Here is a 12,470-nt window from a genome sequence, read left to right on the forward strand (position 1 = left end):
GTTCCAGTATAAACCCATCTTAGTTCGACTCCTTTTCACCTTCAAAGGGGCAGCAGGGGTCAAGCGGCCCCAACTCCATCCTGCCAGGGCAGCGCTGATCTCCCTGCTTTTGCTGCAGGTGGGCGCTGGGTCAGATTCCAGGCAGGGGGAGGAAGAAGCTGGTGCCCCATCTGGAAGGGGGGCTGGGGCTCTAGTCTTCGGCTGCACCTGCCTCCTTTCCCAAGGCAAAAGCACAGGAGAGCTGCAGGATCTGGGCCAACAGACACAGCCATCACCATCCCAGGCCGCCCATTGATGGGGCTCACTGGCACTTGTCGTCGCTGTCAGAAGGGCTGCCTTCCCGGGGAAGGCCGTGGCGGGAGCGGGGCCCCCAGAGTGCATGCACCTCAGTGGTCTCTGTGTCACTGCTGCTGGTGGCACTGTCGCGGAAGCTGGCGAGGGGTGGCCGGACTTTCACGCCTTGTGCTGTGACAGAGCCCTCAATAGCCTTCCGGAGCTGCAAAGGTGAGAGGGTCAGATGTGTGGACTCGGAGCTTCCTGCTCAGACTCCTCCCCAGCACTTCCCCCAGATAAGCTGGTCATAAGCCTCCATGCCGTTTTGGAAGTGGAAGTCGCTTAGACAGCCACTCGCATCTCACCTCCTTTAGGGTGACGATTCCAATGAGTCTGCCAATACTGGTGACATAAGCATGGTCCACTCCCAGCAGTGAGAAGATGGTGTGAGTCTGAAGGGTGGGACGAAAATACATGGGACTTTATTCACGAGGGGAGGGGCCCAGGACAAGGTGTTGCGGGGCTGGGGGGAAATAGAAGGGGTGTCAGAGACGGTGGGGAGGAGCGGGCAGGACCATCGGAGAGAAAGAATAGCGACAATGCACAACCAATCCTCAGAAACTTGATCATGGGACACTTTATGTTGCTTATGTTGAAGAAGTGGACAGAGGAAGGATTCTTCATCCCATGTTAGGAGGATGGTGGAAGAGAGACCTGTTCAAATAGGACATCTAATGGGCTAGGCACCGGCTAGGTCTTTCTTACATTAGCGTTTAATTCCAGCACTGTCCTGAGAAGTATGATACCCATTCTACAGGACAGGCAGCATGAGGCTCAGTGGTGAAGTGACTTGGTCATCAGTAAGAAGTGGCCTTGTAGCCCCAGGCCACTTTTCATCACTCTAGAAGGAGGAAGCACAGCCCTAGTGGTCCCATGCAGATGTCCGATTTGTCATGGATAAATCCAGGAGGGAGGGAGGTTACACCCCCCTTAGGGGTGCTGGCCCTGAATCCTGCCTCTCACCCGCGTTAGTGCCTGACACTTGCTTCCCCTTTGCCCTCTGCTGGTTGGCCAGTTAAGGTATCCCTTCACCCTGGCTCTGGCCCTCCCAATCTTGGCCTGTCGTACTCTATATTATAATCTCTCATAGTTTGCCTTTTCTGGGTCCCAAAGCACCCCAGGTCCTGTTGAGAAGTAACTTGCAGTCCAGGGGACAACAATCTCCCCGATCCTCCCCTGTTTTTCTTGCTCTGTCCCCCGCCCTCCCCCACCCAAGCTTTCAAATGTAATCACCAAGGGTTCAGAAATTGTCAGCCAGTTCCCCTTGTGCTCTCTAAGTGGATTTTCTTGAGCCAGATGTCTTGAAAAACACTACTGACTCAGCAGTTCCTGGAATTTTTGGCTTATCATCTATCGCACTGTTTTGAGTTTACTTGTAAGCCTCTTGGCTTAATGTTTGAATCAAAATGGGCATTAATATCCCAGCTTCTTGAATACCAGTTACTTAGAAGTCATTGTCTTACCGTTTAAAATTTTTTTCTTACACAGTTGCTGAATTCTTTAGGACAGAACTTCCAGAACTTTCCTTTCACCTTCTAAGGCATGACAGTACTTATAAAAGGAACTAGAAGTTTGGTTTTAGCATAAGCTTTTCTGTGCTCCTTCAATACCTATGTCATAACTGTCATGTGTCCTCATATCTAACTTGAATCCTACATGCCACAAGTTATCTTTATTTTCCTCCTCTGACTTCAGAGGGAAACTTATCCTTTTTTTTTTTAAGTTTCTTTGTTTCTTAAACTTTTTTTTTTTTTGTACTGGGGAACAGCCATGGTCATTGGTTACACATTGCTTTCACGCTACAATGGCATAGTTAACTCTTTTAAGGAGGGTGCAGCTCACATGCGGGGATCGAACCAGCAACCTTGGTGTTATCAGCACCACGCTCTTAACTAACTGAGCTAACCGGCCACCCCCAGAAACTTATCTTTATTATAAGATTTCCTGCTTTAATAATCCCTTGGCTTTGTCTTCTTATGGTTTAATAATCCCTCTCATCTTTTCCTAAGGATCCTAATAAACCATTTCCCTAGCGTTTCTATTCTCTGTAATCCTAATTAGAGTGAGCTGGCAGGCTATATCCCTTTTAGGTTTGCAAACCACTTGTCCTGGGCAGTCACCAGTCCTCACCGATCTACTTCCTGAACATCCTGGCCATTCTCCTCGACTCCCTCACCATCCTCACCAGGACAGGACTGTAACATCCTCAGGGGTTCTGCTTTCTGCCTTCCTTCCCTCCAACTTCGCTCTGCCATCCTATCAGCTTTCTCAGACTTGAGTTAGAGCCTGGACTCCCCAGAATGACCCATAAGATCTTTTACAAGCCAGGCACCCCTGCTTCCAGCCTCACATAATCACTCATCCTTTTATGAAAACATCGATTTCTTCCACACTTCAGCCCTTTCTTCATTACACCACCTTTTAAAGTCTCCCATTGTTCTCTCTGTATAAGTTACTAGTAGTATTAGTAGTAATAGTAGTTCTGAATATATATTGAATACTTACTATGTTTCAGGTACCCTAAGTGCTTCACGTGTAGCAACTCCTTTAATCCTCAGAAAACCCTATGGTGTAGGTACTATGATCCCCATTTTACAGATAAGGGAAGTGAAGCACAGAGAGGCTAAGAAATTTAACAAGGTTACACAGCTAGCTAGCAAGTGGCATAGTGAGGATCTGGGTTCAGCCAGTCTGTCCCAGTGCTGGTATTTGAGCTTGCCCCACCTCCACCCACTGCTTCTCTGTGGGTGGCCTCTGAATGAATGTGGTACTTAGCTGGTACGGTGATCGCCAGTTGCACAGGTTCCTAAATGGTCTCCAGTGTATTCTCTCTCCCCTCTGAATGTTCCTCTCCTGAACTTAATTGGGCTACTACTTACTGACTCCTCAGGCCTACAAGGACGTTTTGAATTCTAATCTTTTATGTTCTTATCGCTTCCAGTTCTTTGTACTTTTGTTAGTCGGTTCCTCAAAGGCTTCTTCTCTTCCTCTGATTTTTAAGTTTGTGACAAACACCTACTTTGTTCTTTTTTATTTTAATTTACTTAGACACCAGGGAGCGCATTGGAGGGCCTGCATTTCTTGGGCTTGGGAACAGTGAATTGACAGGGAGAGGGAGGACATGGCCCTGGGAAAGAATCCTGGGACTGAGGCCAGGAAATCTGGCCTCTGGGCCTGACTCTGCTGTACTAAGGCAACTGAACTCTTCACTGCCTCAGTTTCCCTGTGTATTAAGATGGTTAAATCCACAGGCTTTTGGGTCAGGCCATTTTGGATTCCAGGCCTGGCTCTGCTATCTACTAGCTATGTGACCTTGGTCACCTTGCTTAACCTATCTGAATCTCTATGTCCTCATTTATAAAAACTGGAATATCACAATATCTATCTTACAGTGAGGATTAAATTAAACATGTGAAGTGCTGAGCCCGGTGCCTGGCACATAGCAGGAACTAAAAAAATGTCAGTATTATTATCATCATCATCTTTATGTGATGTTTGAGGACTAGGTAAGATGGTGGAAAAACTTTAGAGGTTTTAGGAACAAAGGCGTTAAATAAAAGCCAGGTGTATTATCCTCAGGTCTAGCTCCTTTTTTTCTTGCCACTCACTTTGATCCGAGGTCTTTACCCAAAGGCTTGTAAGTTCTTTTATTAACTTTTTGCCTTTTTTTGTTTCTCTTTTGTCCCCTGTCCTTCCCGCCTGGGCGCCTACTTGTCTTCACTAGGCTGGCTCTTAGGCACAGCTGGCACTTAAGCTAGCAGCCCAAGCTACAGACCTTGGGAGTCCTCCCCCACTGCCCCCCGCCCCCATGCGCACATTAAATCTAATACTTTAGCTAAAACACCCCTTGGTTTCTGCCCGTGCAGCCTGCTGCTGGCTGTGCCTGCACTCCCTGCTTTCACTTAGAAGCCTGAAGGTGCCCAGTGATGCCACCGTCCCATCATGGGGATCCCCTGAGGCAGACTTCCACATAGAGCCCCTGCGCTCCTCAAGCGTCAGGCTGACCCACCAGCAATCTCTGCACTCAAGTTTTCTTTCCATTTCTGCAGGTCATTTTGTTCTTCTGCTGAGCTGTCTTCCTATGTCTCTACCAGTTTTCTTTTGGCCTACATTAAGTCAGACTTTCTGGGGTCTGACATTCCAAGCCCCCCACTGGGCGTTTCTCATCTTTGTTTATCTCTTCTCTGCAGTGTCCCCACCCCTACTTGGATGTTTGTTAGACTGTTTATTAGATTTTCTTATCCTGCCTGTTTCTCACCCATTTTTTTCAGCGTGGGTGTATCAGCCTTGTTGGGTGCTGGCAGCCTTCTGCCTAGCTCTGACCCTAGCCTGGCCTTCTGGCTTCTACCCAGCTCGAGCCCTGTCTCTATTGCTGCTTTGGTTCAGAGTTCCCTGGGGGGCAGGCTGAGAAGAGGAAAACCGATGCCTGACTCCACCACAGGCTGGAAGAGGCTAAGGGGACCTGGCTGCTGGCCTCCTATCGTTTGAAGCAATATGTTTGAAAAACATCTCAGCACAGAGCTCTCGCTCTCTGCTGTCCCTTTTTTCCCCACTGGCTTGAGTCCAAACTCGGGGAAGGACCTAGATCCCCACCCTGTGCTCCCGAGAGCCCGGGCCAGCCCTGGGTTGCCGACCCTACCTTGTGCAAAGAGGTCCGCTCCACCAGCTGGAAGGGGGCAGGGTCAATTTTGCAGTCACTGAAGTTGACAGGTTCATCTAGTTGCTCCTCCTCCCACTCCAGGATCTGAGGGTATGAGACTAGGAGGTTTAGGGAGAAGGTGCCGATATGGCTCTCACCTCCCTGAAAGCTGGCCTGCCCTTTTCCCTACCTCACGGTCCCTCCCATGGGGACAGCAGCCAAGATGATGACTGAACACACCCCAGAAAAAACAGGGTCCAGAGTCCAGTCACACCTTACCTCCTCGGGGGTCATCTCCCTTTCCAGGTCCGAGTCACTCTAGAAGAGAGGAAGGGAGGGAGGCTGGAAGCTGGGGCCGGGGAAAGGGGGTGTGTCCCCCCCAATGGGGGAGGTTTCCTGCCTAGACCCTGGCCTGCCCTGTCTAGTGCTGCTGAGCTGCAGAAGAAAGTGGCGCTTACCGCCAGGGAGATTCGGACCCGCTTCAGCTTGCGCTTGTCACACGGTTCTGACTTCTCCAACTTTGTTCCAGTCGAACAGGAGAGAAGAGGAATTGATGTTACAGGGAGGAGGGAGGTGAGAGGAGTGGTGAAGCCCGGGAGGAAGGGCACATTTCAGGGACAGAGCTGGCATCTAGCGGGGCAGAAGGGCAGGGAGAATGGAGGCAGGCACTGCAGAGCTATTGAGAGGTGATCTCAGTGTCAGAGGGCTGGAAAGAAAGAGCTAGACAGAGAGGTTTCAGCCACTCACCTCTGAAGCAGCCTCGGGGGGTGGACTGCCACAGAAGAGGCTCCTGAGGGCCATGCCAGCCTGCTCCACATTCCCTGTGTTCCCAAATACAAGGCCCCGGGGCAACGTCATCTTTGGGGAAGAGGTGAGGAGGGCCAGGGGAGAGGTGTCCTGCTTGTATACCCTTGGCCCATACAGGCAACCTCTTAGCTAGGACAGGCCCCAGCCTAGGACAGGTCTGCGTAGAGACCCTTGTGTGGTTTCAGGGGCTGGGCTCTAGCTCTCTTGGAGGATGGAGGGAGATGCTAGAGGGAGCTAGGCTCACCTGGGGGACTCTCCCCGAGGCTCATGGAGTTGCTGGGTCCCCTCTTGAGAGCAGGCTTCAGGGGCTTGTTGGTCTCCCCCCGGACTGCAGGGAAGCCCGAGTCCTCTGTGTTCACCTGCACAGGCAGGAAGGGGCTGGTGAGGCTGTGGCCCCAGGCTACCTGTAGGTTGTCCTCCCGATTAGTCTACACCACGTCGAGGAGGAAATTTGTACGGCTGTGGGGCTTTCGCCTCACCTGGAAGCGGACAGAGGTCTCAGGACTGGGGGGACTCTCCTGATCAGGCGGTGGAGAGGCCTGGGCAGCTCGACGCGCCTGCATGTGCTGCCGCCGGCGGGCCGGGCTCAGCTGGGCCCCCAGCAATGCCACCACCTGTGAGCGCTCGATGGAGCCCAGGAGGATCATGGACTCTGGATAGAATAGGTGGGAGGGCTCAGGACCCAGGCGTGAGGCCCTTCTCTCCCCTGGCCGCCTCTCACACTCTCAGTGGGGCCTTGGACACAGGCCACATGCCAGATGGAAAGCCCTGGTTGGCAAATGCTGGCCATTCCCTTTGGGACCAAGGAGACTGGTCCTGTTCCCTCCCGTTCCTGACCATGGACGCTGGGAAATGTCCATAGCATCTGGGTCCCCTCCTGGTCTCACCAGGGGACTCTACTAAGGCCAACATGCGGCCCTTGGTCCTGTGTAGTGCCAACCGCAGGTCCCGGAAGGTGCAGCTGAGGGCCACGTGGGGAACATCTCGAACCATGATGTCCTCCACTCGCACCCGGTACTGCCTGGGGGGCAGAGAAAGGCACTTGGTTTGTGGTCAGCATGGGGAGAGTAGCTTGGAGCATTACCACCCCAGGGTCCATGGGGACAAGGGCGAAGGGCCAAAGGGTATTCCCTGCCTTTGTTCAGATCAGGAGGGGCCAGCCACCGCTCCCCCAGGCTGTGGATAAAGGCAGCTCTGGCCAGGAGGGAGCAAGGTGGCTGGTCTCCCACCTTCACTGGCTTAGGACTTTGCTGGAGGAGGGTGTGAGGGGGTCCCAGGACACCTGCCCCTCACCCACATTCCCTTTGTTGCCCGGCCCTCCGTACTGGTGGCGGCCCCAGCCCAGCTCAGGCAGATAAGGCAGTTTCTTGATTCGGATGATGCTGTCATAGAGGGAGGGCTGTAGGCTCTGGGCAACGGCATTGGCCAGGATGACGGCAATCATGACGGGCAGGATGTGGGCAATCTGTCCTGTGAGCTCAAACACGATCACAGCCGTGGACACGGTATGTGTCACCGCTCCTGCCAGTGCAGCCGCCCCTGGGGACAGCCACCTTTAGTCTCCTCATGGTGCCCAGGACCCAGACAACCCTCCCCACCCAGGGACAGTCCTGTGGGGACCCTCAGGGCCGTCCAGTACAGTCCTGGGGATTGGGCTTCTGCAGCGAGGGAAAACCTGGTTTCTGCCAGCAGGGGGCACCAGAGCCTCAGACCCTGTGGCCTCATCAGGGGTTTTCAGGACACATGGGGACCTGGAGTACTCACCCACCACTGCGTAGCCTCCAGGCACAATCCGGTAGGTGCTGCTGTCCGTGTGAATCCCATCTGGGAACCAGGCAGCCATGCTTTCGCCCACCAGACGCCCAAATGCTGCTCCTTCAGGGAGGGAGTTGGGAAGAGAAACAGGTAGTGGAGGGGGAGGGTGGGGGCGCTAGGAAGAGAGAGGGTCAGAGGGTGGGGAGGGGCCAGTGGGTCATTCAGTGCAGGGGACAGCTGTGTGGGGGTGGGGGTGGGGCTGGGGCTGTACCAAAACCCACTCCCGGGCAAGGGGTGGCCAGAGGGTGGGAAGGGTGCAGGCTGGGAGAACAGGCAGCTGAGGACTCACCAATGACAAAGACAGGCATGAAGGCCCCGCAGGGCACTGGGATGGTGGTGGCCAGTGCAGACATCCAGAACTGCAGGCAGGAGGTGGTTCAAACAGGTTGAAGGTGCCTCCTGGCTCCAGGAGGCCCCCAGCTCCACCTGAGCAGCCTACCTTGCTTATCAGGTGATACATGTCCCAGCTATCAGAGTCCCCCAGAGGTGAAGGGATAGGGGAGGACTTGGGAACCAGATGGCTTGGGCTCGAATCATAACTGCACCACTAGCTGTGTGACTTTGAGCCAGTTCTTTAACCTCTTTGTGTCTTGACTTCCAATCTTTAAAACAGAGGTACTAACAGTACTTTCCCATAGCACTGTTATAAGGCTGAAAGGAGCTAATATACGGAAAGTGCGCTAACACTTACTAGGTGCCTTGCATCTAGGAAGCCTAGGTAAGTGTTAGATATACATCTGTAAGGAGCCCCACCTTCATGAGAATGAAGATGACCAGGGTGAGGAAGACGTTGGCACGTGGTGGGCTCCAGGCCTGTGAGGTTCCAGGTGGTTCTAGCTCCTCCACCAGGCCCTGGCGAACCCACGTCCGGTTGTCAAACAGGGTGACCAGCGTCTCTTTCTGTGAGAGCTATAGGTGAACAGGGTGCCTCAGGCTGGGGAACAGACAGATGAAGGAGAGGGGTCCCTAAGAGGGCAGGGGCTGTTGGTTTTAGAAGGGATGCATCCGAACGGAAAGCACAAGTTCCTGTTCTGCCTGGGGTTACCTGTCCAGCCATGAACTGTCCCAAGCCAGGGGGGAATGTCAAAGTGGAGATGAGCAGGGTCACCAGAGCCGGGAAGAGCAGGCGTCTAGAGATATAGGTTTCACAGCATCAAACATGGGTGATGCACCAACGACAGACTGGTGAGAGACTGGGTGCCCTCACACACCTCAAGGCTGAGGTCACAGCAGAACCTTGGCTCTTACGTAAAAGAGCCAAGGTCCCCTTTGCTGTGCATGATAGGATGGCCCCGAGGGTGACGGCCCTCCGGGGTTATTATGAGCCCAACCAACTTTCTGTTGGCTCCTGACTCTCAGTGGGTAGCAGTGGCAGAAAAACCATCCCCCCAGTTCTCTCCTGGACACCTCTGATCTGTGTCCCCTCCCCCTGCCCTCAGAAGCCCTGGCTGAAGGGCGCATTATGTGAAAGTGTGGACAAGTTTCTGCCTCTGTCTGTTTCTCTGTGGTGACTTAGAGTGAAGGTCAGTGTTAGGGGAAGCCGGGGTCATTTATGAAGTTGACCGAAGGTGCCATAGGGAGCAGGTTCAGTTGGCTGCCCTTTCCCTAAAGGACGTTAGTTCCAACAGAAGTCACGTCTCAGGCTCCCCCTTCCAATCCTCAGGGTCACAACTGAGAGAGCTGTACTCCAGAGGTTAAAAAAAAAAAAAATCTCACCCATCTCCATGTTTCACTGGAGGAAACTAAGGCTCACATACTGTCCAGGGAGCACTGCCATCTGTGCCAGGCCAAGGGCCTATGGAAACCTTACTCTTTGATCCAAAATGCCCTCTGCTACTGACTAAAAATTCAAAAGTGCCAGTGTTCAGGTAATTCATATAAGAGCCAAAATGTTCAATCTGCCTGGAAAACACCATTGGCTGATTTTCTCAACGTAGTGCAGGATTTTGGCTGGGCCACTATATGCCATCTCACTGTCACGGAACTCCCCCCCCCACCACCACCACCACTGTGACCCTCACAACAGCCCAAAGTGGCCTAAAGAGGAGCCCAGAGCCAACTCACTTCTTCATGAGGAAGCGGTTGATGGTTTTCTGCTTCCGCATCACTTGGACAATCTTCCGGTTCAGGTAGACAAAGAGTGCTCCCCCGAAGCCACTGGCAATACTGGAGAGGGAAGAAGCATCGGGGTAAGTGGGGGTCTTCCCTCTTTTCTCTCCTCCTCTCCAACACGCCCCCGCTCCCTCAGCTCCTCACCCTATGACAGCAAAGGCTGGCAGCTCCTGGAGGTCAAAGGGAAAGTCAAGCCGAAACCGGGTTTTGAAGAGAGCAGTGATGGTCTCTGAAGGGAAGGCAGAATAGCAGAGGGAGGCAGGTATAATGTCGAGGGCCCCACCCGAGCCATCTCAGGGCTCCCCTCATCTCCCATGTCCCCCCACCTTCATCACGGTTCCAAACCGCCAAGACCCGGAAGATGAAGGCACTGAAGGTGGCAGCAAAGAAGCCCCGCCAGTAGTTGCGCACAGCGAAGAAGGTGGAGGTGACCTCAATACTGAACAAGACACCTGTCAGGGGGCAAGCGGAAGATCATTTGGGGCCTGGGCCTGGTCTCAGGACTCAGACCGAGATGAGAGGGCAAAGGAGGTGAGGCCAAAGGCAGGGCTGGAGGCCCGGACTGACTACCTCCGATAGGTGCTGCAAAACAGCAGCCCACTCCCACAGCACAGGCAGCGGCCAGCATCTCGGTGTTCCGGGATTCGTTCTGGCGAGAGTGGTGGAAAGGGGAGTCAGCACAGGCTCAGCAGCCCACCCCTCTCCTCTGCCTTTCCCCAGGGTCTCCCTTACCTCGTAGATGCCCCCGAAGAGGGAGAGGAACTTGCTGAGCAGGGCGGCACACATGCTTGCTATATGCACAAACGGGCCCTGGGAGGTGGGGGCAGACAGTGAGTGGGGAAGGGGCACACCCCCACCCCGACCTGGCTTCTTCCTCCAGTGGGAGGGACTCTTTTATTCCCCAACCTGCAGTTACCTCTTTGCCAAGGGGCATCCCACTGCCCAGGGCACAGGTCAGCCCAATGACCTTCGCTACAAAGGTCTTGAGGGTGAGGTATTCCTTTAGCACCACGCCCCGCAAGATGGTCTTCATCTCAGGGATGCCGGACCCTGGAGTGGGTACAGTCCCAGGACTGTTATTTGATGTGCCCATTTCAGGAGTTCCACCTCTGCCCTCCCCTCCTCTCCTACTGTACCAACAGCCTGAGGAGCCAGGATCTGTGTGAATCCAGCTGAGAAAGTGATGAGGACGACAGGATAGGTGACCCAGGCCAGGTACTGGAGAAAGAGGCTGGTGTTCAAGCCCCGGGACATCCACTGCTGAGCTGTGGGGAGAGGCCGTGTTGCCGGACCCCTGATGTGCACACCCAGTCCCCACCTGGCCACTGGGACATACTGATATGATGGACTGTCCAGGGAATATCACACAGAACCTGGGTACAAGGGGCAGGGAGGCGGCCCTAGAGGGCTTTCACTGGGACAGAAATCATTGTAGGTAAGAGGGTCAGGTGGAGAGGGGAGGCAAAAAGTTGTGGCTTATGAGAGTGGCAGTGATTATGTCTGAAGATGGACACTCAGGCTGGCCAAGCAGCCAAGATACTTGGACAAGTGTGGCATGGAGGAAGCAGAATGGTGCTTCCCAGCCCTCCCGCTGCCAGCCCTTGTCCTCACCCTGCAGACAGGCAGCGATGGCATAATCCATGGCCCAGCTGACCAGCGCCATGAGGAGCCCCAGCAGGACCAGGAAGATCCAGTCTTCACCAACCCTGGACACTAGGAACTTATGACAGCGTACGGAACAGACTGGGAGCAGGGAAGGGAAGAATGGAGGGGCTGGCACCAAAGTGCTCTTACCCCTGCCCCCCCCCAGCCCCCAATGGGCAGCTGTAATGGCCTCTGTCCCTCTCAGCACAGTACAGCCAGATCCCCTGCCCCAACCCAGGTCTCACTGCGGCACCGGGCACAACGGCTCTGTCCATATTCCAGGAGCTCTGGGGGAACCCGAGGGGAAAGCGGACCCCTCCAGGGCTCAGGCCCTCCCAGGCGGATCCGAGCAGCTTCCTCTTTGGCAAAGGCCCCAAGGTCCTGGGTATACCGGCCATACATCTGAGCAATGGGAAAGATGAGGGTTAGCAGACATGTGTGGGCTCAGTAGGGATGCAGGGAGGGCTCCTGGGGCCTCAGCTCCCCTTCTCCCAGCCCCCACATTATATACCACCTCTTGAACCCACAGTTCCCACTTTGGCTTAGGGTGTGGGAACAATGCACATTGCAGACTGTGGGGGCTGTCCTGGCCTGGGCAATGGGGACAGCCAAGGTACAGGAACACAGCTCTGGGGGGGTGGCAAAATAATCAGTTCCCTTCTCACTGAGGAGGAGTGGGAGGGAAGGCCCAGAGGAGGAAAGATGTAAAAACCTAACACAGCCGGAAAGTGGGAGGAGGGAAGGTCAGAGAATAAGGGATGGTCAAGGGCATATGGGTAACAATAACGGCCTCAAGGAGCTGGGGGCAGCTGAGTTGGGCCTAGGAGCAGGTGGGGGGCCCCAATCCTTATCACGTTCCTGCTAGGCCTCAGGCCAGTGACCCACTCCGCTGCACCACTCCCACCCACCCTAATCCCCTTGTTCCCCTTCTCCACTCCCACCCCCCACCAGTTTGCCAGCCCCGCTGGGAGTAGAAAGTCTCTCTGGGTGGGTGGAGAGAACTTGGTGGCCTCAGTCCATTCTGGAGCTGCCCTGAGTCCAGTGGTGGGTTGGGGGACAGCAGAAGCTGTGGCTGGGCTGTCACTGTGGATGCTGGGGTGATGGGGTGGGAGAGTCTCTG

At 54.3% G+C, this 12,470-nt stretch overlaps 1 protein-coding gene across 1 annotated transcript in view; it reads right to left on the minus strand.

The window, feature by feature from the left end:
* Nucleotides 1-71: 71 nt before the first annotated feature.
* Nucleotides 72-12,470, minus strand: part of CLCN2 (chloride voltage-gated channel 2) — a 14,920-nt gene continuing 2,521 nt past the window's right edge. The window contains exons 2-24 of the mRNA XM_019668892.1: nucleotides 11,596-11,752; nucleotides 11,318-11,449; nucleotides 10,843-10,971; nucleotides 10,623-10,756; nucleotides 10,439-10,516; nucleotides 10,277-10,355; nucleotides 10,033-10,158; nucleotides 9,851-9,935; nucleotides 9,659-9,760; nucleotides 8,640-8,724; nucleotides 8,348-8,503; nucleotides 7,884-7,953; nucleotides 7,544-7,654; nucleotides 7,105-7,318; nucleotides 6,667-6,800; nucleotides 6,259-6,431; nucleotides 6,024-6,138; nucleotides 5,720-5,793; nucleotides 5,431-5,490; nucleotides 5,252-5,290; nucleotides 4,973-5,077; nucleotides 639-725; nucleotides 72-496 (exon numbers count right to left, since the gene is read on the minus strand). Of these exons, the coding sequence (XP_019524437.1) occupies nucleotides 302-496; nucleotides 639-725; nucleotides 4,973-5,077; nucleotides 5,252-5,290; nucleotides 5,431-5,490; nucleotides 5,720-5,793; nucleotides 6,024-6,138; nucleotides 6,259-6,431; nucleotides 6,667-6,800; nucleotides 7,105-7,318; nucleotides 7,544-7,654; nucleotides 7,884-7,953; nucleotides 8,348-8,503; nucleotides 8,640-8,724; nucleotides 9,659-9,760; nucleotides 9,851-9,935; nucleotides 10,033-10,158; nucleotides 10,277-10,355; nucleotides 10,439-10,516; nucleotides 10,623-10,756; nucleotides 10,843-10,971; nucleotides 11,318-11,449; nucleotides 11,596-11,752 (2,640 nt within the window). The 3' untranslated portion in view covers nucleotides 72-301. The remainder of the gene's footprint in view (nucleotides 497-638; nucleotides 726-4,972; nucleotides 5,078-5,251; nucleotides 5,291-5,430; nucleotides 5,491-5,719; nucleotides 5,794-6,023; nucleotides 6,139-6,258; nucleotides 6,432-6,666; nucleotides 6,801-7,104; nucleotides 7,319-7,543; nucleotides 7,655-7,883; nucleotides 7,954-8,347; nucleotides 8,504-8,639; nucleotides 8,725-9,658; nucleotides 9,761-9,850; nucleotides 9,936-10,032; nucleotides 10,159-10,276; nucleotides 10,356-10,438; nucleotides 10,517-10,622; nucleotides 10,757-10,842; nucleotides 10,972-11,317; nucleotides 11,450-11,595; nucleotides 11,753-12,470) is intronic.

Source organism: Hipposideros armiger, unplaced genomic scaffold (assembly GCF_001890085.2).
Source record: "Hipposideros armiger isolate ML-2016 unplaced genomic scaffold, ASM189008v1 scaffold_14, whole genome shotgun sequence".
Taxonomy (NCBI): domain Eukaryota; kingdom Metazoa; phylum Chordata; class Mammalia; order Chiroptera; family Hipposideridae; genus Hipposideros; species Hipposideros armiger.